The sequence below is a fragment of the Myodes glareolus genome, chromosome 23 (assembly GCF_982192425.1).
Source record: "Myodes glareolus chromosome 23, mMyoGla1.1, whole genome shotgun sequence".
Taxonomy (NCBI): domain Eukaryota; kingdom Metazoa; phylum Chordata; class Mammalia; order Rodentia; family Cricetidae; genus Myodes; species Myodes glareolus.
In genome coordinates, this window is record NC_142048.1 from 25,864,078 (window position 1) to 25,890,135 (window position 26,058).

At 41.0% G+C, this 26,058-nt stretch overlaps 1 protein-coding gene across 8 annotated transcripts in view; it reads left to right on the plus strand.

Annotated features, from left to right (window-relative positions):
* Tenm3 (teneurin transmembrane protein 3) overlaps nt 1-26,058 on the plus strand; it is a 446,983-nt gene that overhangs the window by 325,476 nt on the left and 95,449 nt on the right. For 7 of the 8 annotated variants that reach the window (XM_085680300.2, XM_087901091.1, XM_085680302.2 and 4 more), the window contains 6 exons: nt 2,407-2,621; nt 8,139-8,358; nt 8,816-8,917; nt 9,096-9,290; nt 10,430-10,630; nt 16,963-17,148. The exons of the other annotated variant lie outside the window; for it this stretch is intronic. In XM_085680300.2, coding sequence (XP_085536426.1) covers nt 2,407-2,621; nt 8,139-8,358; nt 8,816-8,917; nt 9,096-9,290; nt 10,430-10,630; nt 16,963-17,148 — 1,119 coding nt within the window. The remainder of the gene's footprint in view (nt 1-2,406; nt 2,622-8,138; nt 8,359-8,815; nt 8,918-9,095; nt 9,291-10,429; nt 10,631-16,962; nt 17,149-26,058) is intronic. 8 annotated transcript variants of the gene reach the window in all.

Genomic DNA, 26,058 nt, shown 5'->3' on the forward strand with positions numbered 1-26,058 from the left:
TTATATAATTCTTCAAGCCTCTCTTTCTAAACTGCACCAGAAGTACAAGCATCTTCAAGAAAAGGTATAATAATGCTCATGAATAGAATGCAAATGAAAAGTATTTACAAAGCAGAAACACCAACTCTACGGGCATAAATATCATATTCTTTAACCAGGCATTTGCTCCCTCTGGATGTAGACACACCCTTGTCTTGCCGGCCTTACTTCCCATTACTCTCCCGGTAAGCCCATGAGTGTCCTGCATTAATCCACACTGACAACCACTCAGCTGATCACTTGTCTACACCTCACAGTATTTTGGATGTCATGTGGCCATCGCCCTTTTCCAGAGGAGGTTTTGTGTTGGAGGTTTTGGTCTCTCCCTGCAGGTCCCTCAGCCTCTGACACAGCCATGATTCAAACCCAGATTGTTGTTAGATTTCAAAACTTCTCTTGCACACGCATCTGAGCCCGTGCCCTGTCCATAGCATTTTTAGATTTGTGGTATTTGTCGTAACTCAGATATTTTATTGTATTGGTTGGATTCTCAAAAGGAAAAGAACCAATAGAATGAGTCTATATTAAAAGGTTATAGAGACTAACTCACACAAGATAATCTGGTTGGTCCCAACAATAATGGCCGTCTTCACACTGGAGGGGCCAACGACCCGCTAGCTGTTCAACTCATGAGTTTGGGGTCCCTCAACAGTCCCAGTCTTGCACTGAAGACATGAGAGCCCCTAATCTTCAGCCTACATTAGACTTCCAAAGAGCTGGGTTCTGATAGTAGGGAAGGAATATAACACCAGCAGTGGGGGCAGCAGCAACAGAGCACATAAACTTACCAGTGCGAGCGGAAGCAAACACGCCAAAGCAAAGCTTTCTTATCCAGGCTGCCACAAGGAAGATGCCACCAACATTTAGAGTAGATCTTCCACCACTTCGAATAACCTAGTAAAGAAAATTCTTCACAGGTGTGCCTTGCTGCTTGCCTTTTCATTGACTGCAGATGGAGTCAAGGTACCAACAAAGACTAATCCTAACACTTAACCTACCTGTCCTTAGTCCAGCTTCCAGTGACATGGCCTGTCCCTGACCTGTCACAAGAAGCTCTAGATTGTTATGTAGTTCATCAGTTTGGACAGATCATCTCCTCAACCAGGCAATTAGCTCGGTGAAGACCAAGCTGTTTAAGATAGACTAAATAGTTCCTAAACGGCTGCTCTTTGGTTTGTGTTTCTTCTTACTGTGTCAGCGTTCTGTCCCTCACAGGCTCTTAATAAAGTGAGTGCAATATTAACAAGTCATCACAGATAGAAGGCTCCCTCCCCTCTTTAGGATAAAACATAATTCTCAGATTTGAGATTAAATCTCAAAAATTTTTTGAATTAACAAGTTCTCTGGAGGCTATTTCCAGTTTAATGAATAAAAGGAAAAGGAATGGTAAGTCAACTTTTTATCATGTTAAAAGGGTTGGATTTGATAGAGGATAATTTGCCTTCTGTCTCCTCAGCTTTCCAGGGCCCTTTCCGTTTTGCTTTTCATTGCAGTAAATTGTGAAGCCCCCTCCTGTCGCCAGGAGGGTCCCTAAGAAAGGACCTCGGCGAAGAGGTGAAGGGGAACACCAACCCTGAAAAGCAACCTTGGAACTTGAACCTGGCCATGGTGCTAGGAGATGGCAGGGATTCTATAGGGGCAGAGGATTTGTTTGTTTGTTTGTTTCCCCTGAGGATTAAAGGTTCCTCGGGAAGGATGGCACAGTGTGCCCACTTGTACTCATGATGGGTCAAGAAATAGGAAGTCTTGTGATATCCAACTTTAAAACTTCAGAGAATATAGCCCTGCCCCTCTTATTCTCTATTTATGGATGACCACTACCCCTACTCTTCTGACATGTGATTATTTTTTCCATTTTCTTACCTGGTGTATGACTTAAAGAGGAATATGTGAATTGATAACATTGATTGGTTGCTGAACGATTGGTTTGGAAATCTCTGTTATCCATTCTTCCTTAATTCAAACTCTGCAGAATTAGGACATGGTTAGAGTAGCCAATAATCACCAGACTAAATCTCTCCCAAGAAATAACAAGGCATATAATTTATAAGACATTTATGTTTCAAATAAATGAGAAACACCATCGGTGTGGAAACAGCTTTAGTGATCACCATACCTTGGGGAAAGTCGGAGACTTTTGATGTAAATGCCTTAAAGAATTTTAGATAAGAGATTGTTAATAAAAAAAGACATCACCAAATAAACAAACAAACAAACAAACAAACAAAACAGTTCTTAATGTAAAAACAAGGGAGTATCTCACATATCAGAAGGAGGATTCCTGACCAGTGAGGGGAAATAACGTTTTGAAAGGAAACCCTGTTATTTTAATATTTTGTTCTTCATCGCTGGGTCTCTCACATTCAGGAAAATTAGGTGGATTTACCCATGAAAATAACACCATAGATTCCGGAGAACTTGATATTGGCCGGAGAGCAATTCAAGAGGTTCCCCCTGGGGTCTTCTGGAGATCGCAACTCTTTATTGACCAGCCACAGTTTCTTAAGTTCAACATCTCTCTTCAGAAGGATGCACTGATCGGAGTATATGGCCGCAAAGGCTTACCACCTTCCCATACGCAGGTGAGAGCGGGTGTTGGTATCATAGGATGCGGTCTTACCACCTTCCCATATACAGGTGAGGGCGGGTGTTGCCATCATAGGATGCGGTCTTACCACCTTTCCATACACAGGTGAGAGCAGGGGTTGGCATCAGTAGGATGCGGGCTCCTAGTTTGTGTTTCCAGATGTTACTCTAGCCCTGAAACTCAGCTGTAGGGTGAAGCCATCACTTCCAAGCGAATCTTTTGAAATAAAAAGAAGTTTGACTGTAGCTCTGGCTTGTTTGAGACATCTGAATCATGAAGAAGAAAGGCAGCCTGGTTTGCATTGCTAATGATTGGTTAAAATGGCTAAAAATGTCTGAGGAACTCGATGAGCATTGGGCATCCGCTGAATATCAAGCACACTGCTGATTCTCCAGGATGCTGTTCTCATTTCAGATGCTTTTATACCTTGCATATCACAGAGGCGTACATATTCATCTTAAATGTTTGGTTAAAGCAGTTTTTTGAGATGGCAGATTAATTTTTAGTGAAAAATAAGGAAACACAAGCATAACAACCATGATAGTTATAAACGCTCCCAATTCTAATCATCATGTGTCTTTGGAAATAAAGGAAGAGTAAGATGAATAGTTGATGGTTCACAGAAAACCAAGCATGGTGGAGTGGTCCTCAGACTACTGAATCTGAAGCATTTGAAATTCAATTCTTTGCCTGAAAATACCCCCACTATAACACCCACAGCTGGAGAGCCATTATCAAATGTCCACAGTTGAGCCAGAACCTAGTTGCACAGACTTGCAGTCACAGGGACTCTGAAGGCTGAGGCAGAAGAATGATGAGTTCAAGCTAGCCTAGGCAACTTAGCGAGATAAATTACAAAGTTAAAAAAATAGACTAAGAATATGACCCCATCCTAGAGCACTTGCCTGCAATCTTTGATGCTATGACATCCTAAATTCAATCCCATCTACCACCAAATAATAAAGTCGGTAATGCTGAATCATGGAGTATGTGTTGGGAAAATGTGATTTTTGTTACTTAAAACTGGTCTCATGGGTGATGAGATGTAATAGAGGAGACCCCGAGATTCAATTTCTATCCCAGGAGGAAAAAAAAAGTTCCATAATGTCTAAGAGAAAAATATTTGAATTATCTACTATACAATTGGAAGATAAATTTATCCAAGATATATTCTGCTAGTAATTAGAGGAATTAAAAAGCATACTAACTAGTTTGTACACTCTTAGAGGAGCTCGGTGTATTTTATAGTAAGTTTATCTCCTCGTGGGATTTCATGTTGTTTCTCTTTTCATTTACAGAAAGACCAAGATTTTTGTACAAACTTCATATTCTGTGACCTTATAAGAAATTATTTTCTATAATCTTAGAGTATGAATTATGAAAATTTAGCCAAATAATTTAATAATTTAATAATAAAGAAGCCACAACGCGAAAGAAATACTGTAATTCTAGGAATACTTTCTAAAAGATCTAATTTTTGACTAATAAGTTACAATATAGTCTTCTACCTCTCTTGTCAAGGTAACGGCCTTGCTTCCTTCTGTGACAAACACTTGTTGTGATGTACACATCTCCAATATTAAGCTTTAAAATAGACCCTGGTGTGATACTGACTTTAGACCTCTGAAGAAAAATGACAGATATTAAAATATGGAGAGCTATCCCATACTCATGGACTGGGAGATTTAATATTATGAAAATGCTGGGTTTTATCCAGAGCTATTTACAGATTCAGTACAATCCCCACCATAGCCCCAGCTCATTTTCCACAGAGATAGAAAAAACTGAAAGTGACTCGCTCAAACTCCAGTTGCTACAGATAGCATTTCCATAGAACATACAGACACCCCTCTCCACTGGAACTCCATGGAAAATGAATTTTTTTTTCTCCAGCTCAGCAAAGAGGGCTCTGAGTTAGGCACACCTGTGAATGAGCAGCTTCAAGTTTCCTGAGGCGAATTTCAAATAAAGCACGCGGGTTGTGTCCAGGCGTGGTGGTTCACGCGCTTGGGAGTTAGAAGCTAAGGGGCCGTCGGATAAAGTACAAGGCCAGCCTGTTCCATGTAGCAAGTTCCAAGCCAGCCAGGGTTGTTTTGAAAAGCGTGTGTTGTATTGTGTGTTTAAAAACGTTTGCTTAAGGATGTATATATAGCTGGATTTTTGCATGACATGCATTAACACATAAAATTAGGGGAACGCAAGATGCAGCTTCACCTTTTCTTACAATCGCACCATTATTTCAGTCCCGCGCCCATAACGCCCACCCTCCTTTTCTACCACAGTGTATATATTTGTGTAGGGTATGCCTTTCCTTAAGCCTTAGTTATTAGAGTTCCTTCCTCTGGCTTATTCAAGATCAGCAGAGCAAACAGCTGTTTCTAAGTTCCGTGTTTAAACATGAAATATGCTATAAAGCAGCCCGGATTGAACATTTCTCCGTTCCTGGGGAACATTAAATAAATCAACCTGAAATAATTAAAATTGGCCAGCCCCTCAGAATAGTCACTTGAGTTTTGAAAGTCAGAGTCTTTGCGACCCTTTATAAAAACTGCCCATTTGATCGTTGCCAAGGAACCAATTGACTTTCTTCTCCCCGGTGGCCGATTTATTCTCCTGGACAGTTGGAAGCCTAAGGAAGCAGTTCTAAGCTCTGCAGCTCCAATGCTATGTGTGGTGTGTTAGTGTGTTTGCCCGAAGGCTGTTTCAGAAAAGGGGGCAGAAACCTGTGGTCTAAAGTCCCTTACCACTTTTTGGTTTTATGCTGTACGTGACTTTCTTTGAGTAACTTAACTTCTCCAAGGCTCAGCGTCTGTTGGTAAAATGAGAAACTTGAATTGGAGATTTCTAAAACTTTTTCCTTCACTGTGTTTTAGTGATAGACAAGTTTCTGCCACCATCAGCAACTTGAAGCAAAATTTTTTTAAGCCTGGGTATGGTGGCATATGCGTATCAGCATACCATGCTGGCACCTGAGAGGCAAGGCAAGAGGTTTGATATTTAAAGGCCAAGAGGTCTATATGACAAGGCTAGCCACCCCCACTAAAAAAATCAAAAGTTGATAGGAAACATAGCCAAGATTCTGAGTTCCCACCAACTTAATAACAGAAAGAATTAAACAGCTGGATAGACAGTCTTGGCTTTTCAGAAGTAAACTACCAAGATACCAGAAAAAAAAAGTCTATTTGCATTTTTACATGGCTGATTAAATAATAAACCACTGAAAAGAACCATAAGAAACTTTTTCTTCTACGAATTTTACACAGCACCTTATTAATACACTGAGGTTCAACGTCACTTGAGAAAGAACTTTAAAGTATATAACACGTATCCTTGTGTATATATAACACACACACAATAAATAGTTAATTAGGTAATAGCATAAGAAGGTAATATCATGAGAAAATTTCCCTTAAAGGGAACAGAAATAGTTGCAATTTAGTGAGATCCACAGGCTATGTAGATGTTGTCTGTGATAGCGCTCCAGAGTGTGAGACTGAAGAATTAGTCCAGAGCATTTCATACTGAAAAAAGGCCTAAGATCTTAAGACTCCTCCCCACGAAAGTCAATCCCTCTGCAATTCCAGTGTGTAAGCAGAGCAAAGCTCAGACCTGCCCATATATGATCGTGTTACGCCTGAAGAATGAGCCATATGATTTGGGTAGAAATGGTTACAGCAAGAAGAACACAATTTCCTTCAGGTGTTTTGACTCACTCTCCTGACGTCAGCTGTAGCATGCCATGACAACAGCCTAGATCTGGGTAGATGGCTGGAAGCCATCAGCCACTTCACGGTTCCCGCCACTCTAGAGTTCCATTGTTGTTCAGGTGTGATACAAATGCCCATCACTGTGTTGGCAGTGGTGACTAACTGTAGACTCGAAAGACCAGTTAAAACTCAAAATGTTCCACCCTTTTCGTTTTCAGTTCCTGTATGTAATGTTAGATGAGGAAAGTGTCTGTATTGGGCCACAAAAGGAAACTTTTTCTCGCTTTTTGCCATGATAGTATAAATATTTAAATCTGATAGGAAATGAAGATGACTTATTTGAAGTGAAGATACCCTTAAAATTTTGACGGTGTTCTCCTCTAATCATGAGGCAATAGAATTCCAGTGAACGTTTTACAAATAGCTGGAGACATCATTATTTTCATCCTTGTAAGGAAATTTAAAATTTTGGAGTGCTGATGAAGTTAGCATATATTTTGCATCTGTTTTTCATATTACTAACCAAAGAACAAAAATGCTTTTATGCAAATATTTCAATTAGTCATATACTGAGTCACATATTAAATTCTCTTACTGCAATGGTAGATGTCTATGATCTTCACAGTGGCAATCTATTTAAATACAATTCCCAGAAATTCCAGCAACTCATTTCGTTTTTATTTGACTGGGTTAAGAAAACCATATAAGAATTTTTCCTCCAATAACCATTGTATTTAAAAAAATCAAAGTATTAACGATACACACATATAGTACTCCAATTATGATGCTTTATACATAGTCGATATCTACACATATTCGTGAGCTTTTCCAGTAGCTATGTCGCAAAAGTAATATGAAACTGGACAAGTGTATAGCAGCAATACAATCAATGCACTTTTTAAAGAAGTTATTAGCTAAAAGGTTTATTTTAAAAAAACGTTGGAGTCTTTTTGATATCTTCCAAATTCACTGGCCTTTGTTGAGAAAATTTTACTCTATTGCTGTCAATAATACTCTGTAGTTTAAATTCTCCGGCTCATTTCCTTTAACCTCCAATGTCTGGGATTCATAATTGAAGAAACACAAGGTAGCTTCAAGGTTGGCTGCCGTCATGTCCCTCACTCTCCATGCTGATCTCTATCCCAATCCCATCTGTTAATCAGTTTATTAACTTTGATAAAGAATATAAAGGCACTTCATGAGGTATGTGTAAACTGACCATATTCGTGTAAAAAGTCTACGAAAGTTCAGATGGTTGTGTTAGCCAGGAGAGCAATGTAGTGCATTGGTGGAAATAACCCCAGCTCTGCAGCAAGGCACACCCGAGGTCATAGACCAACTGCACCACTGCCCAGGCGGAGGTCCTGCTGAACTTCCTAAAGAGTCCCCGAGAGCGGCTTCCAAGATTAAGAATAATCCCAGCGCAGGCTAAATCCCAGTAGTTCCTGTACATAAGCATCAAGTAGAAGTTGATCTTAGCCATTCATGGTCCGAGGAAACTCGCATAGATTTCATGTTCATATCCCCATACTGCCAAAACTCACCAAACTTGTTATTGGTCAGGAGACCTGAACTTGGAAGCCTCAGAAGGAAGAGGACGATCATTTCAGTTTAAATACAAGGGGAGGGAGCAGGCGGACCTTATCCTCATAGACGCCATGCCAGGAAGGCTTCTGTCACCTGGACTTGCCAATCCAGAACTTCTTGCTAACACTGTATTTACTTGCAAAAGAGAAAAACTTGAAGAAGCAGCAATACACGTGTTGTTTCCGGCTACTAACCGCTTCCCTTACCCTCATCTCCAGTACGATTTTGTGGAGCTCCTGGACGGCAGCAGGTTAATAGCAAGAGAGCAGCGGAATCTGGTGGATTCCGAAAGAGCCGAAAGAGCCGGGCGGCAGGCGAGATCCGTCAGCCTGCACGAGGCCGGCTTCATCCAGTACTTGGATTCTGGAATCTGGCATCTGGCTTTTTATAACGATGGGAAAAATCCAGAGCCAGTGTCTTTCAATACCATCGTTATAGGTAAGAGTCCTCGTCAACACATCCTTTCCCACCTACTGCCCGAACTCCATGCCAAATAGAAGCGAAATCGTTTTGATCAGACTTGCGTGGTTCCTAGGTGATGACGCACGTGTAAAGTGCGCGGTTTTGGAGTTGTTCATTTGTGAATATACAGCAAGCGCTGAAGCTCTGTAAGACATAAACTGTGGGGGAGAGAACACTTTAAAAACTTGCATTGAAAGCATCATTGCTTTACATCACTCTGCAGATACCTTATGTGTGTGTGTGTGTGTGTGTGTGTGTATGTGTGTGTGTGTATAATTTATATTATATTTATATATCATATATTATTTATTCATCGATTTGAGGGTTATGAAGTGTGCTATGCATAGCTGCATCACCATCTAACTAACGCGAAAAGAATGACCCCTTCTGAGAGAGGCAGGCACCTCACAAATGCTCCCTCTGTCTTCTTCAGAGTCTGTGGTGGAATGCCCCCGAAATTGCCATGGAAATGGAGAGTGTGTTTCTGGAACTTGCCATTGTTTTCCAGGGTTTCTGGGTCCGGATTGTTCAAGAGGTATGCACGCTAGATTCTCTTCTTAAGCCGGTGTAAATAAGCTGTAGAAATCCATGCAGCTGAGAAAACTTAGCAACGCGGGAGGAGAAGGGGGGTGGGAACAGCCCCTCACTTGTTCTGCGGGAGGCTCGACGGAAGCCATGGCTGCTGACCCTCCCTGTCATATGTCATTTCACAGCAGCCTGTCCAGTGCTCTGTAGTGGCAATGGGCAGTACTCCAAGGGCCGCTGCCTGTGCTTCAGTGGCTGGAAGGGCACCGAGTGTGATGTACCGACTACCCAGTGCATTGACCCGCAGTGTGGGGGTCGTGGGATTTGCATCATGGGCTCTTGCGCTTGCAACTCGGGATACAAAGGAGAAAACTGTGAAGAAGGTAAACATGTCAATATTTACCGAATCCTATTGTTATTGCCATAAAGAAAGAGATTAAATCTGTAATCTTCAGTTTGGCGAATGAATCTCTCTTTTCACATGCTTCTTTATGAAAGCAATTTTATCTCCATATTTATGAATTCGTTGTTTTATTAATGCGCTGACTAATAAAAAGAACGAATACCAAAAAACCCTTTTGCTCTGTTTCTGTAGTTTGAGTAATTCTACTTTTATCTTTTTATTTTTTTTTCTTTTTACTTCGAGAAAGCAAGCCAGGACTTGTGTCTTGAAACCCAACAAAGGACTGACTTGTTGATGTTACTTTTTAGCTTTTTACATTGATGCCGACTTCTTTGGCATCTCTAGAAAGAAAAAACAATTGGATGTAATGTAAGGAATAAGAACAACATTGTGGGTTTGTGGGTTTCTGCCGTCACTGTATGTGATGTTGAGAGTTGCGCTACTATACTGTAAAGTGCAGTTACACTGGGGTTTTGGTTTTAGATTTTTTTGTTGTTGTTGTTGGGATTGGTTTTTTTTTTGGAAAACAAAAAAAACCCATTTCTGTCCTCCAATCAAATTGATTTTATTGATCTGAACTCACAAAGTAATGCAATTAAGTCCCTGGAATTAAATTTTCAGGCCATTGACCGTACAAGTGTAAAGTTTTATTGAGTCAAATTGCTAAATTAAATCTCATCATCTAAAGCACATTAAAGTGAATTAAGAAGGATAGAGTGTGCAACTCATTTATTTCTGGAACAATTTGAGGCTCCCATGCAGCTGTCAGTGCTCAGTGGTCATGGAGCAGGTCAGGATGTACAGGGTCTGCTCTTGAAAAGGCAGGAGTTCTGACTGCTTAGGCAGAACCCAGAGCAATCGCCTGAACCCCCAAGAGCAAGTCTGAGTCATGAAGGACAAATCCTCGTAAGGGTATCAGTTACCTAAATGACATCAGGTTGCTTCTTAATGTGTGGCTGTATTACAGCTCTCTGCTTTTTCAGAAATGAGCTCTTGAGAATGGTGGGTGGATGTTTGGTTGTCTAAAACATTCGCATGGACTAAGAGTTGGTTCTTTAGCCTGCATGTACTATGATCCCGTTGAGCTTCACTAAAACGGTTCTCGTCTCTTGACACCAGCGGACTGTCTAGACCCTGGATGTTCTAATCACGGGGTGTGTATCCATGGGGAGTGTCACTGCAATCCAGGATGGGGTGGCAGCAACTGTGAGCTCCTGAAGACCATGTGTCCAGACCAGTGCTCGGGCCATGGGACGTACCTTCAAGAGAGCGGTTCCTGCACCTGTGACCCAAACTGGACTGGCCCCGACTGCTCAAATGGTGAGGTCTACTAATGTGAATATTTATAGTAATTTGCTTAAGATTTGGAATATTTGACTTTCTTAACATTAATAAGAAACTTTATCAATAGTGATAAATACAGTTTTTTTTTATTTTTATTGAGCTATGTATTTTTATCTGCTTCACTCCCTTCCTCCCCCTCACCTTGATCCCCATGATCCCAATTTACTCAGAAGATCTTGTCTTTTTCTACTTCCCATGTAGTTTAGATCCATGTATGTCTCTCTTAGGGTCCTCACTGTTGTCTAGGTTCTCTGAGATTGTGAATTGTAGGCTGGTGTTTCGTTACTTTATGTCTAAAACCCACTTATGAGTGAGTGCATGTGATATTTGTCTTTCTGAGTCTAGGTTACCTCACTCAATATGATGTTTTCTGGATCCATCCATTTGCCCACAAATTCCAAGATGTCATTATTTTTTTCTGCTGTGTAGTACTCCATTGTGTAAATGTACCACATTTTTCTTATTCATTGAGAAGAGAGAATTTTTCATAATAAATTACCTGAGCTTATTTCCTTCTATTTATTTATTATTGTTTTAGCTTATTTTCTTCTTATAAAGAATAACTACTTCATTGCTTGAATCATTTATATTCTAAAAAAAAAGAAAACCCCACGTGATTACGTAATTAAGTTTACCGAAGTATGCTTTAAAAAGCGAAGGAAAATATATAGCTCAATAAAAACAACTTTAAAGATTCTTCTCTATTAATGGAGAGGATTGCCTTTTATCTGCATAGGACAGCCTTATCTTCTTCAGTCTTGCTGAATAGAAATATTGGTTTGTACCAGGATCTATATGTCTCTCTCCAGCTTGTGGATGGAAGCCCCGTTAGGAGTAGGTGGTTGGCGTAGTTGAAACAGGGCCTCAGGTAGCCCGAGCTGGCCTCAGATTTACTGCATAAGGGAAAGTGACCTTGTGCTCACGGTCCGGTCTCCATCTGGGATGATGGGTATGTGCCACCAAGCCCAGAAATGCGGGCGCTTTTTGCCGTGGGCAGATAATTGGTTGCAGCTTCAACCAATCAAACTTACCTGACAACAGAAGGCTAAACACGATCACACTACAGCGTGTGTGTATAGCTATTATATGCACTAGTTCAATGTGGATTTTAAATTATGATTATAAGGGAATGACAGTAATATTATCCACTAGTTTACAGACATTTGCACATATTCGGGCATTGCTGAAATGGACATTGTACAAAATGGAACTTGCTGGGTTTTTTTTTTCCAAACCTAATTTTTCTTTCTTTCTTTTTCTTTTTTTTTCTTTTTCTTTTTTTTTCTTTTTTTCTTTTTTTTTGTAATGCTGGTTACAACTTCAGAACTAATTCCATGATATTCCCAGTCATTAGTCACACAGTATGAGAAGATACCATTCAGCTTAGAAAATTACAGTTTTTATTGGGAGCTAAGATAAGCACACGTGAAATAATTAGACGCCAATATAATATCATACCAAGTGTTACATAGAATAATTCGCTAAACTCAGAGGAGTGATCCCGTCTTGATGAACCCTGAAAATTTTCTCAGGGAGTTCTATTAACACTTTTTGCCGTCATTTAAACATGGCAGTCTCAGGGGAGCGGCAGGGAAGGAGCCATTTGTGACTAAGGAAACTGTTGGAACATGTCTAAGGACTTGGACGGCAAAGTCGGATACGTGTGTTCATCGCCAAGACTATTTCATGGATCTTTAGTCTTTAGAAAATTACTGTGTGTCTCATCGTAAAACCATGGAATGATCCTCACTGAGGGGCTGTGGGGATGATTCAGTGTATGTAAAGAACTTGCTATAAGCTGGGCATAGTGGACACGCCTCTACTCCCAACTCTCCACAAGGTGAGACTGGAGAATCAAAGATTCAAAGCCAATCTGAACTTTATATCAAGATTCTACTCCCCCCCAAAAAATTAAATAAAAATAAAACAAAACAAAGCGAACTTGCTGCAATAAATACAAATAAATAGCACCATAAAATGTGATATTTTAATAATAAAATCCAAATACTACTTCTGCCACTCCTGCAGCTAAAATTTGGAAGTTGTTGTGAGAAAGTTATAACTGGGAGAATGTTACAAAAACACCGGGACAGTATGGGAAGAAAGACTGACTGGCGTAGACCTTAGGTGGCCACCATTATGAGGGTTGTAGCTTGGAAATGCTACGTTAAACAAAATCCGCTGGTGGCCGTGGTGTGCTTGCGAAGATGAGGGTGGCCTCAGGCCCGACACTAAATAATACCAGTTGCGTTACTAGAAGACAGACCAGAAGACTTTGCAGAAGTGTGGCCTGATGAGAGAGTAAGTCGTTTGGAATCAATAGAAATGGGAAAGATAATAGGAGCAGTGTTGTAAATGGATAATAGGCGAGAGTTTCTGAAAACCTAACATACGGAAGTTTGGCGAGCAGCGTGGAAAGTTCCAAGCAGGGGAAGCTGGAGGCCGTAACCAGTGTCTAAAAGAGGCCGTGGTATCAGGAGAAAGAGAAGCAGGCTGCAGCAGAGGCAGGCTGGAATTAGTAGGATTCTGCTTTTAGATTAGTCATTCAATTGCCTTCTCTAGGTAGGGCAAGGTGTATAACTTCCCTGGGCCTCCATTTGGCGATTTCCAAAGTGGGGATAATAGCACCATTACTACGTTGGTCGGTCGTTAAGTTCAGATGCGCACTAAGAGAGGAATGGCGTAGACTAGAGCCTCAGGTACAGTGGTAGCCTTGATGCCGTGGTAGTGCTGGGGGCGTTAGCAAACAGTAGGAGTTTGTAGAGATGAGCTATAGCTTGTTTCCATTCCTGTCTATTCAGAGGAGCTTCCACTGAGAAGTAATCTCCATGCTTCCCAAATCTCAAGCCATGGAATGAAATTATGTTCTTCATTAATCTGGCCTAGTAGTATAAAGTGAAGCAAAATATTGCCCTGCAGATCCTTCACATGGTTGGCTTATTTTTTTCCCTAAAGATGTATTCATTGGGTGTGTGTGTGTGTGTGTGTGTGTGTGTGTGTGTGTGTGTGTGTGTCTGTTTGTCTGCATGCATGTGTGTGTACCACGTGCTTGCCCAGTGCTCACAGAGCCCAGAGGAAGGCACTGAGTTTCCCAGAACTGGATTTCCAGACAGCCATGAGCTGCCATGTGGATGCTGGGAACTGGATCCAGGTCGGCTGCCAGAGAGGCCAGTGCTCTGTGCTGCTCAGTCCTCTCTCCAGCCACAGATCGTTGTCAATTTTAAAGACAGGGTTGGGGGAAATGAGGAAACAATCAACTCTGCTTTCATGGCATTTTGAGAATCTTCGGTTGCATCTCTTCTCCCTTGGGACTCAAAATCTACCAGGCAGATTCATCCCTGATTAAAGTAGAATCCTGGGAATGAGGAAATTTTCTGTAGCTAATTTGTAATAGATTCACAGAGTATCTTTACAACCCAAGACTGGATTTTCTCATTTCCTGTCTCTCAGTTTCTCCTCCCTCCCTCCCTCCCTCCCTTCCTCCCTCCTTCCCTCTGAAAATCTTCTCTCTTCCCTCCCTCCCTCTGATTGATCCTCCATCATTGGCACAGACCTCTCAAAGCAGACAGAATTTATTGTGTTTTTATGCCTGCTTTGTAGAAATAATAGCCTAAATTTTTGGTTAGAAAACTCATGACTGCCAAAATAAATGACATGTTTAGGTAAATAAGAAAATCATAAAATGGAGTCTGGATTGTAGAAGAACCTAAAGAGTTTGGGAAATCTATGCCAACTGATGTTTATCAAGCCAAGCGTGAGTGCAGGACACTGTTCGTATTCATTTGCTTTGGCCGGTTTTCTTAAGAAATACGTATTTTCATTATAAGAGTCAAAATAAGTATTCATTTATTTATGAATTGTTACTTAGTTACACTAATAGTTCCTGTACAAAAAGAAAAAATTACATTCCACAAAGAAAATTCAGTTCAGTTGTATAGGTATGAGTAGGTCTCACTCTCAGGAGAGCGGGTCTAATAATACTTCCTGTAAAGTATCCCGCGCTGGAATGACGTCATTTCCAGTTTGCCTCACAGTCTGGTCCAAGCCGCAGGGGAACAGATGGAGTGCCCACTGGTTTTGTTCCATGAGAATTTTACACACTGAATGGCTAAAAATGGCATCCATCCTCACAAAATCATTTTGCCATGAATAGCAAACAATAAATGTTAGTTCAAAGATGAAAATGGCTATCATCTCGTCTATTATCTTATGTGTTTAGATGTGATATTACCCAATCCTGCCGTAATTACTTTATAGTTGAGAATCAAAATAAGAATTCTATCTACATTTAAAAAAAAAAAACTCTTCAACTCTAACTACAACTCGAAAAGCAGTGGAGATCTTTGTTCATCTTTATACCCTCCATTCAAAGCAAGTGCAACACGTTACACTCAGTGGACAGAATAAATGAGAGATCAAGTGTTCTTCTCTTGGAGAATAAGATTAAATATTATAGAAAAATATGAAACTCAATTATCAGCTGTAAAAAGACAGAAAGCTTAAGATAAATAGCAATGACCTTAAAATGTTCATGCTCGGCCTGTAAGTGCGTCTTCTGTTATGTCCGCCCGGTTCATCTGACTGACGGCTTATCCCAATATTATTGTTTACTTACATGTGTGGCTGAACATTTACCATAAATCTAATGTTTTTAACCAAATGAATCCTAAAGGGAACCACTGCCAGCTGACCTTCGGTTATCTAGATTCAATAAGAGTGTCGAATGTATAAGCAGATCATTGAGTTTCTTTTAAAAGAGAAAAAATGAATTATTTGTGTGAGAAAGTTTATAGGTTTGGAGGCAGCAGAGTTTCCCTCTATCTCCATCAGCAGTGTGTCCATTAATTAGCCCTTCAATTCCACTTCAATTAAATTAACTCTAATTAATAAGTTCATTACAAAGATTGACGCACCTTGCTCAGAGCCAGTGTGTTAAATGCTGATAAACAACTTCACCCTAATGAAAAATTGATTCCATTGAATGGAAGGGGGACCTCCAAAAGACACCCGTGTTCTGATGCTGAGTTCATGTTGTGTTGCTCTGGAATTAATCAAACCATCTTCGCCTCTTAATCAAAAATTTAATTCAAAGGCTATAGAAAAACCAAGGATGGAAAAAACAAACCAGAGACACAGCTCTCTCCCAGTTAATGCCCTGAGTGTTGTTTGTAAGAAATGCTACGGTTCTCATAGTGCCTTACTGGGGTGTTGAAAGTAGATACGGATGTGGATAAGGATGGTGCCCAAGACTGCGTGTGGAAATACGAGTGTGTGGCAATAGTAATGCTTATTTCTCTTATTGTAAAGAAGAAAGGCAACTATCTCTTTTCTATACGTTAGAAATGGCTTTGGAATGAAAACTCAGACTGCAACAGTAGTTTTGCAATCTGAGAATAAAATCCACAGTTAACTTTATACATAAAAATAAAAACTCAAATGTCCTTCAAAGTTCCCTCTCCCTCTCTTTCTCAGTTAGACCTAGTTAAATAAAGCTCTTAAGAAAGCTTTATATAAAAAAATTACTTCAGACATCTGAATTCTTTTTAAAGGCTTAATCCAGTGTTACACAATTTGAAGGCATTTGGTCATTGTGCGCCTTTCAAAAATCCCAGCAGATGAAAATCTTTGTTTTTCAAATGACAGAGTCGATGTGTATATATATTATTAAACTGGTTTTCTATTATGTGGGCTAAGCAATTTGTAGCTGTCAAGAGTGCAAATTTACTAAATAGGAAAAACAACATTTCCCCTTATTTAACCAGCATGCCTGTGTGTGTGAGCAAGCTAATGTACTTCTACAATAGAGCTGCCTTAAAGTTTCTGAATTTTTAAAAAATTTAAGCCATGGCTTCAGCAGTCAGCCCGTTTCGTTTCTCAGTAACTGGATAATGCAACTTCTGTTCAATATTTGACACACTTAGTTACTCAACTATCTCTTCATTTTGGTGTACAAATTGGTGTCCTTGGCTGCCAAGGAGTAGTCTTATATATTTATATATGATTATTCTATATATGTAGTATTTTGTGTATAACATCTCTTTATATATAAAGAAATTCTTCCAAGCATTTATTGTGTGTGTTTTATGTACCGACATAGCCACACATAAAATTAAAGAATATGAAAGAATGTAAAATTCTACCATCCACAGTTGCTACTTGGCAAAGCCGAAATTACCCTGTTGTACAGTACTTGAGGTTTACGGTGACTTTGCTTTTCACTTTGACCAATGCAAGAGGCCTTAATAATCCTCCTTCTCACCCCCACCCATTCTTTTCTCTTGCCCGAATTCCTCTTTTTGGCAATACAGAAATATGTTCCGTGGACTGCGGCACACATGGTATTTGCATGGGAGGCACCTGTCGGTGTGAGGAAGGCTGGACCGGCCCAGCGTGCAATCAAAGAGCTTGCCACCCGCGTTGTGCCGAGCACGGGACCTGCAAGGACGGCAAGTGTGAATGCAGCCAAGGATGGAACGGGGAGCACTGCACCATTGGTAGGCCCACCAGACTTCTAGTTCTTTATCTAGTGCGGCTCTGTCTGCGCTGGTAACAAACCCATCTACCCGCTAGACTAGCAATCCACCACCGAGCTCCGCCCCCAAATCCACCACCGAGATCCGCCCCGACCCTCACCGTACTTCTCTCTATCCGCCATCTTCTGTGAAAGAGACCGAATTCTTGGCTGTCTTGTAACTTAGAAGATCACCTCTTCATATTCACTTCTTAATTTTCTTACATATGAGGAAGAGTTTTGTTTTTAATTACTGTTTTACAATAATTTATTTCTTGTCGGAGAAACCTACCTGAATGTGAGATCTAACAATTGGAACGTGTTGCTTAGTGTAATGGCCACCAAGAAAATGGAGTCACAGAAAGACATTTCGGTGCTCTGTTTATAGGCCATGCACTTTGGTCAGCTGTGATCCACATATGCCCAGCACCCACAGAGCTCTCAACCGACCACCATGGTATCACATCATCTTAAGTGTCAGCTGCGAGTGTTCTCTACTGATATTGCAAGCATACTTTCTACTTTACATTTTTGTTTTTAAATTTTCCCAACTACATGGGCTTTGTTGAGCTACAAAATCACTCATCTTAGTCTTTTGGTACTGTGAGTTTCTACTAATGAGTTTTTTTTTTTGTTTTCTTTTGTTTTGTTTTGTTTTGTTGGGGTTTTTTTTTTTTTTTTGTCTTTCTATTGGTACTTCACTAGAAGTAAACTAGAATAAGCCCAGTGTAACTGTTCTTTGTAGGCCTGACACTTCTTCAAACACGGTGATGTTCAACAATACCTGTAAGTTGAATAAAATATCAACCAGATCTTTTAGGCCAAAAAGGATTTAAAAAAAAAATGGTAGGCTAGGCTAGGAATTGTTCCTCACCAACATGTAATGCGAATTCAAAAGTGTCTAGAGCAGATAAAATACTGCCTTTTCAGCATACTCAGTATTCCCTTCCCATTCAAATTACAGAATTAAAATGTTCAGTTAACCAAGTGCGTTAGAAAGGTAGAAGAAGTCATAAATCCCTCACCTCATTAGAAGTATCCATCATTGATTGTAATTGACAGGCTGACAATTTCAGAAGGTAAGGCACCATGTTTCTTGAAATAGTTTGTGGTCCTAGAGTAAAATTTGATGAATCTCTTTGGGGGCTTATCAGTAGTTGAACCAATGTATTCTTCCAGTGTATCTGTATGATGTACTTCTTTTTTCTGCTTACAGGAATTGGGTAGCGAGAAATTTCATCATGGGAAACTTGAGATCACACATGTTATAGAGTGTCACGGTTCTGCAGTCATATGCACATACCTACCCCACCCCCACCCCACAATTAAAACCCAATCTCTTTTTTTAAGTTAGCACAGTTTTGTCTTTACCAACCCTGTAGAAAGTTCTTTGCAATGTTGGCCACTCTGAAATCTGATGTTTCAAGGGTCCCATCACAGTCCTCGGTGTTTGGTGACCTTCTGCGATGACTCTAGGACTCAGTGGTGACTGGAACCGTGACTGTAGTTTACAGAGATCAGAAAGAGGGATTCACCAGAGTCTGGAGTCACGTGGAGCGCTAGCCTTTCTCCAGGTCAAGATGCACTAATGCGTGTGCAGAATTCCTCCCAAGGGCTCCTTGTGGGCACAGGACATGTAGCAGTGTAGAGCGTGCAGATTTTCAGATGTCACACAGGACCCAGCCCCACCAGTTCCTAAAGGTCCAGTCGGCATCATCATCTGTGCAACACTCTTAGGGTGATCTGTTGGTGGCGAAGTCACGCCCTGATGTGGGAAAGATTCAGGATGCCCAAGTCATCCACGGACATACATGTTCACAGCCCTTGCCTAGTGTTCATCTCAGCTGTGTGATGTGGCTCTCCCTTCCGATCTCTGAGAGGCTTCTCGGACAGGGACCACATGAAGCTCATGTTGCCACATTAAGACAAAAAACAGTTGACAAGCAGGATCTCTGTATCTCTCTTTGGACACTAAAAGGACCATACAGTACCCCTATATCCAAACAGCTCCACCCCTGAATCTCAGAGTCCTCATACACTATTAAGGCGGGACTACAAAGATACTTTTTGCATCGCACAAATTAATTCTAGCTGGGGCAAAAGGACTATATATCTGACTATGTATCCTCAGAAGGACAACAAATGGATATACATAGCTTTTAGAAAACAGAAATATATCAGAAAGTTTCTAATAGGCACATATGACTACCACCCGATAGCTACTCAACAAGTTCTTCTGTGGCTCTGTCTTTCCTGGCATTGGCAGGTTTATATAGTTAACAGTTTCCTATGAATAAGTTCTTCTTAAACAATGCTCTACTTGTTTGGAAACAAGGAAGATTTTTGTTAGAACTGGATAGTTTTATTGCAGATGGATGTTTCTTGCATTGCTGGTTGACAATTTCGTTTTCTATTGCTTTTATTAATTGTGTTGCTTTCTACTCCAGTACAGGAAATAAAGGACCTGCTTGGATGTGAATCTTTTAAAAGATGTAGAGCCCCTTTACAGCTGAGGCTGTAGGTCAGTGGTAAAATATCTGTCCGGCGTACACAAAGCCCTGGCGTTGGTTCTCAGCACCACCAAAAAGAAAAGCGTAGAGACACTTTTAAATTCTACTCTGCTCTTTCATGTCATTAGAAGGAGTCCAGTTTTGTCATGCAAAGATGTGGTTGCCCTTCTTCTGTCTCCTTGCTACCTGTGTGTGTGCCACAGTGAAGCCCAGGGGCCATTTGTGAGCTGCTGGCGAAGCAACCGGGAAGCGGTGTAGTGTTTTCTCATTTGGGACAGTTACTAGTCTGTGCAGTTCCTCTCAATTCAAACATACATCTGGCTAAAAAGAAACTGTCATCTTCGGAGAGACTGCTCATAAATCAACAAGATTTTCTTTTCCTTTCTCCATAGTATGTGTCGGCTCATAGACTACAGACAGAGAGGTTAATTGAAAGAGAGGTGGGGGAGAAATGAAACAGTTCAAAGCCTACACAGGTTCTCAATAGAAAACAAAAGAATATTCATTAGACATCTTACTGTTTTCATAAACCCAGTTCATGCTTTCATAAAACCATGGGCGTGTTGATAGCAAAATCGTTAGGGACCCAGCGTACCCACTGGACACTTGCTTTGACCTCAGAGGGTTCCGTCCTGGTATTTTTATCAGCCTGCTCCTATTTTCCTCTTGTTACAAATCACAAGTCCGGTAAATTAGGCACGTTCCTCTCCAGGACTTGTGCCAAGTCCTGCTTTCTTGGGTTGCACTTTGCCTAGTGGTGCGTGCAGACGGAAAATAAAGCAATGGGAGACTGGTTTGCAGCAACGTGGTGATTAAAAGAGACGTCTTTCTCTGCCTCTGTGGAAGGCACTTGGGATGGTTGGGTCCTTTCATGAATGAAGAAGCAAGAGGCGTCTTACTGAAAGAGCCACCTCATGTGGGCAGCAGTACTAGTCATTAGCGTCATTTGAGAGTAGTAGCACATGGCACTAATGTAGCTTCCTTTCGGACGGTGGCTCATCCCTAGATGAAAGGATTGTCCTACACATGCGCCCGTGTTCATTTTTCATGCAAGGATATTGTCGAGGACCCCTGAAGCATGTCAAAAATCTGCGGAATGTCATTGAATGTCTTGCATATGATCGTTGACATCATTTGAGTGGCATGTGACTATTAGTATATTTAGGAAGGCTAAGCAGTTCTGTACTGTGAGAATTGAGGCGAGTCAGGTTTAGAACTGCTCTCTGATAGTTCACATCTGTGAACTGTGTGAGACGGACGAGTTAACCAAATTGAGTGAGTTACTATCACAGTGTTTCACTGGATTCAGAGCCTAGAAACACAGGAAGACAACTCGGTTGTTTCGGGTCACTCTCCTGGCAAAAGAAGGGACAGCTGTATGTGGCTGGCCTGTACCTGAACTCAACTGGTCTCGGAATCAGAAATCCTGCATCTGCGTGTGCTAGATGTTGTTTCCAAGCAGAATGCAGAGCCAGTGAAAAGTCCCGGGCTGTGAAAACCCCTAATTGCCTCATTTTGAGTATTCATTAATCTATAACTTCCACAAGGACCTTTCTTTTTCAGATTTTATTGAAAAGATTTTTCCCTATGTTATCCATTTATATCTATTTGAGTGCACGGAAACGAGAGATGAGATTGAGTCCTGAAGAGGCTGTGAGGGTGTTGGGTAGCATTTGATTGTTCTCGGCCATGAAGAGCTGTCACAGAGGACCAGAGAGCTCTCTGCAAGCTCTGTAGGTAGCTGTCTTCTCGAGATGATCGATAGTTTCCATTTCTCCAGGGAACCAGAAAGGGGAAAATTGACTTACAATAGTAACGGTGAAGAGCCACGGGTGGGAGAACATACTTAAATCTTAGAGTAAGCCTCCTCTGAAATATTTAAATCTTCGTTTCAGTAAACCTCAACAATCCCAAAATTTGTAGGTGTGGGGGTTGGAGAGTTTGTCTCCTCTTTCGTGGTAAAACTTTGGGATTCATTCCAGAAGGGGGCTGGTTCTTGGCTTTGTTCTGTTCCATCCGTCATCCCGTAGGATTAAGTCTCTTGGATCCTTGCCCTATCTGAAGGACCCTCGGGGTCATTTGCAGTTCTAGAATGGTCTCTGCTGAGTATGCAAAGGTAGGAGACATAAGTACAGGGTTCCCTTGCTGCCTCAGTTTTCTTCTGCCTTTTTATTTGCCGTAGGAAGGAATCCTGTCCACTTGTGAAGAGGTCCTGAGATCCGCTTTGTAGGTACCACACCCCCCCCCATCACTTTTTACTTGGAAATTAGTTTCTTTATCCACTGAGCATCACTGCAATTTCCCTGTGGTATGTACTGAGTACTGTTCCGTTTAAAGGGCTTATTAACTTTTTTTTAATATACAGGCCTCTAAGTCGTGTGTGTGGTTCAGCATGGCTTGTGTCTTAACTGTCCTTAGCCTCGGGTGGAGGCTTCTAATGTCAGGTGATTATAATAACTGATATTTATGTAAGATTTTGAAGTATTGTTTTCAGATTCCTGAGAGCCAGAGGACTTGTGTCCTTGCTGAACAACGAAGTGACCTTGAACAATTCAAGCATACTCTCTTCATATGCTTTCTCTTACACAGATTGTGAATATCACATGCATCAAAGAATTGTTGGAGTTAAATGAAATGGTGTTCTGTGGATTATAGCACGTACTCAAGTGCCTAAAAAAAGAGAGTTCGGTAGTTTTGAGTTTTAGCTTCCTTAGTAAGTATGAATGAGACAAACCGCAACTCAGACCATGGTTTAGGTGTTTACATTTAAAAAACAAAACAAAACAAATGTGAAATCAGTATGGTCTGGTACACGCCTCTAATCCCAGCTTTCAGGAGGTAGATACAGGAGGATCACAAATTCAAACCCATCCCAGATACATAGCAGGACACTGTCTTAAAAAGCACGATTTAAAACAGAATGTGAAAGGCATTTACTTAAAGACTTCATAGAATTCCCATCTTGTTATAAGACAGAACCTTATGTCAGAGTAGATAATGTTTAACAAGGACCTGTATGTCAGGGGACTGGGAGATAGAGAGTTGTTTTTGAAAATCGTGATATCAAAAACAAAGGTAGGGTGTGTAGTGTGATATTTTTCTTCTAGTAATGTCTCAATACAAAGCTGTCTATTGAACAGCATTGATTTTTCATGTACTTTGTGGCAATTCAAATGGAAATTTGACCTAAGGGAAACACTAATTCCTTAAAGCTACAGAAGACTGGCTATTTGATTTTATTCTAATTCCTCAGTACGATGGGAAACAAGATTGTTAATGATCACAAAGGCATGCTGGTTGTCTGCCCAGACACAACTCAGACACACTGTACACTCAGCACACTTCCGTTAAATAGCGAGGTTGCCCTTGGCTTTGGGACGCTGAAGACGAGAAGCGGAAAATTGCAGTGTAACAGCTTGGGGAGTTAACTGCTGCACATTGTGGGGAAAAAAAGGGTCAAAACCTTTGCCAGTGTGGCCAACCTAGGTTACTGTTTCAATTCTTACCTCAGACAAGAGTGTAAGAGCAATATTTTTTGGTCAAATGAAAGACTAAGTGACAGTTTTGAAAAATAAGAACTTACTAGCGCTTTGTTTACTTGACAAATTTAGTAGTTTTATAACTCCAATTTTCTGTCTGAAATGTCTTCCCAACTTTGGAATTAATATAGTGAGACTGGGTGGGATTTTTTAAAGTATTCTTTTGTTCAAATGCTATTTATAATCATCCTGTCCCCACCCCCAAAACGAGTGGACTAAGTTACTACTACACGACTGTATTGCGCTGTCCCGGAAGCAATTTCCTGTCTGTCTGTGGAGAGTAGCGGGTGAGAGAAGGACCAAACCAGACCGCCTGAGTCTTGGACCATGCCAGCTTTACTGGAAAGCTGCCAGAGCTTAAGTTCATACTGACCGCTGGTAAGATCCCGCAAAGAGACCGTGACTTCATACAGCCATGTGTTGCTATGATGTTTACAAATTACGCAAGACCTCCATCCCACTTGCGTTCCTTTGCGGCACAAGTCTCTTTGTGCACGGCAGCCTTGGAGCAGTGATAGAGGCTTCAACAGTTCCACTAAGGAAAAGGTGAACTAGGAGATACATTGAGTTTAGATGGGATGAGGTATGTTTACGGGGTATGAAATGATTTCTGTCTGTGGTCGTTACTGAAAATATTCTAAAAGTTCAGAAATATCTTTGCCGTCCTGTCCGCTGACTTACCTAGAGTCATGGTCAGAGAGTATATGAAGATGTGCCATGTCCTGAGGAGCCTGCCGCAAGCAAATATGTAATATTTGTATATATAAGGCTTGGCATATATGCAAATAGAATTCTTATCATCTTACAGATAGAAATCTCTTTAAGTAATTTTCCCTGATTAGAATATTTAGATAGCTGGATGTGGTGGTGCACACCTTTAATCCCAGCACTCGGAAGGCAGAGGCAGGCAGATCTCTGAGTTCAAGACCAGCCTGGTGTATACAATGAATGACAGGTAGAATTACACAGAGAAATCCTTTCTTAAAAAAAGATATGTTGGATAATAGAACTTATATAATTTCATATGTGTTGAAACATTTTTAGATAAGTCATTCTCTTTTGAGGAGTTTACCAGGAAATTTGTTTTCAACAATGAGTTCATCAATGGTGAAGTCACACATACTAAGAAGTCCAGTGTGTCATGCAATCATATGAGCCCATTTGAAAATGGTTTTCTATTTATGTGATATAGCTTACTGGCATCCGCAAAGATAACCAAAAAGGTAAAAACTCTTGGAAGAAGGCATGAAGCAGGTTAGCAAGTGTCGTCAGTTCACAGGATATCAGACCAACCTGTTACACAATGGGAAGTCCAGAAATCTATGCATAGTAATAACAATTTACATGTTACTATCAATAACAAATTCTGAAGCCAAATGAAACTTTTCTAATCAATAATGAAAATCATGTTATACCTCACGTTGAGCGGAGATGAAATTATCTCCCTCAACTCTATAGTCATGTTGCAAAATTGCTGTTACTTTAAAGAGGCAAGGTGTGTGTCATCCCATAATAATAGAGAAAGTGGCTGTTAGTGGCATGGCAGGCGTATAGTAAACATTGCCTTCTCTGGTATTTGTGCTAATCATCAACTGAAAAATTTTCAACTTTGTGGTGATTTTTCTTGTTCCAAATAATTCTTGGCTTGTGCCTTCGTCTTGTTCTTCTTAAAAAGGGACCACCTCCCAAGTTAACAAAAAGTTTCAACCCCCGCCCACTCCACCACAAAAAAAAAATTGTGTCTACTCTGGCCCCCACTGTATTCTGTGCTATCTATGGCATCATAGGACCTTACAGAGGTCTCCTGTGCCTCTGTTTCCCCAGCTGTAAATTGGGAATGAAAATAACTCTCTCCCTTCTAGAGTTGTCAAGACTCTTGGGTGGCTTAAAACTGTGGTGGTCCCAGAGTAAAGACCACACAAAGGCTCCTTAACCGTCACCGCTGTTCCCAGAGCCTTTGGGCCGACACTAACGGCAGACTGACTGAGGCTAATGCTTCCTTCATGAGTCACCTCCTAGCCTCTGCTCGTTCCCTCTGAGAAACAGAAATGCCTATTGGGTACAAGAACTAACCCCATCTCTTCCCAATGATGGCTCTGTCATCTGCCATCCATGACGCAGGATGGGTCGTCATGGGGCTATTGGGTACGGAGTTGTTTAGGAGGAAATTTTCCTAAGCCTTCTGGGCAGTGGAAAGTTTCAGACAGGCTGAAAACCCTTCCGTGAAGTGTACGACATGAGAGTAGCGTGCTACTCTACGGTCTCGATAGTGCTAAGTTGATAAAAAGTTGGGTGTGCCTGAGGGATTCTAGTTCCTGGGGGAATGGAGGAAAACCCCCTTCCGAGCTCATGGGGCGTCATCTGTTTTCTGGAAACCAGTCTGGTTTCCTAATGTCTGATTTCATCTATTGAGATAACCTGAGTATCCATCTGGGGCCTCTCCACTATCATTTTTCTCATTTGAGCCCTAATTTATTCAGTGAATAGTTTTTATATGCACCACTGTATCCTCCATAATACCTTCAGAATTGATATTTTCTCGAATGAGAGCATTTGGTCTCTACCACAAGTGATAACGTGCTTTCTCCGAGCTCTCTGAGAGACGGACGTCCTTGTTGATTAAGATGTCAGCGTTGTCTCTACTCCAGCTCTGTACTCTAAAAGGTGCATCAGGGCTGTTTGTATTAACCACTCGGCCCGTTTTCACTTCTGGGAAGAGGGGAAGGAGTGCTGGCTGGCTGTGTTGTCTATGTGGTCAGAACGGTCTGTTTTGATGTGGTTGATTTGACCTTTGAACGCTTCTTCTCCCTCCCACGTGAATTCTTCCTTGGTATCAGTTTGATT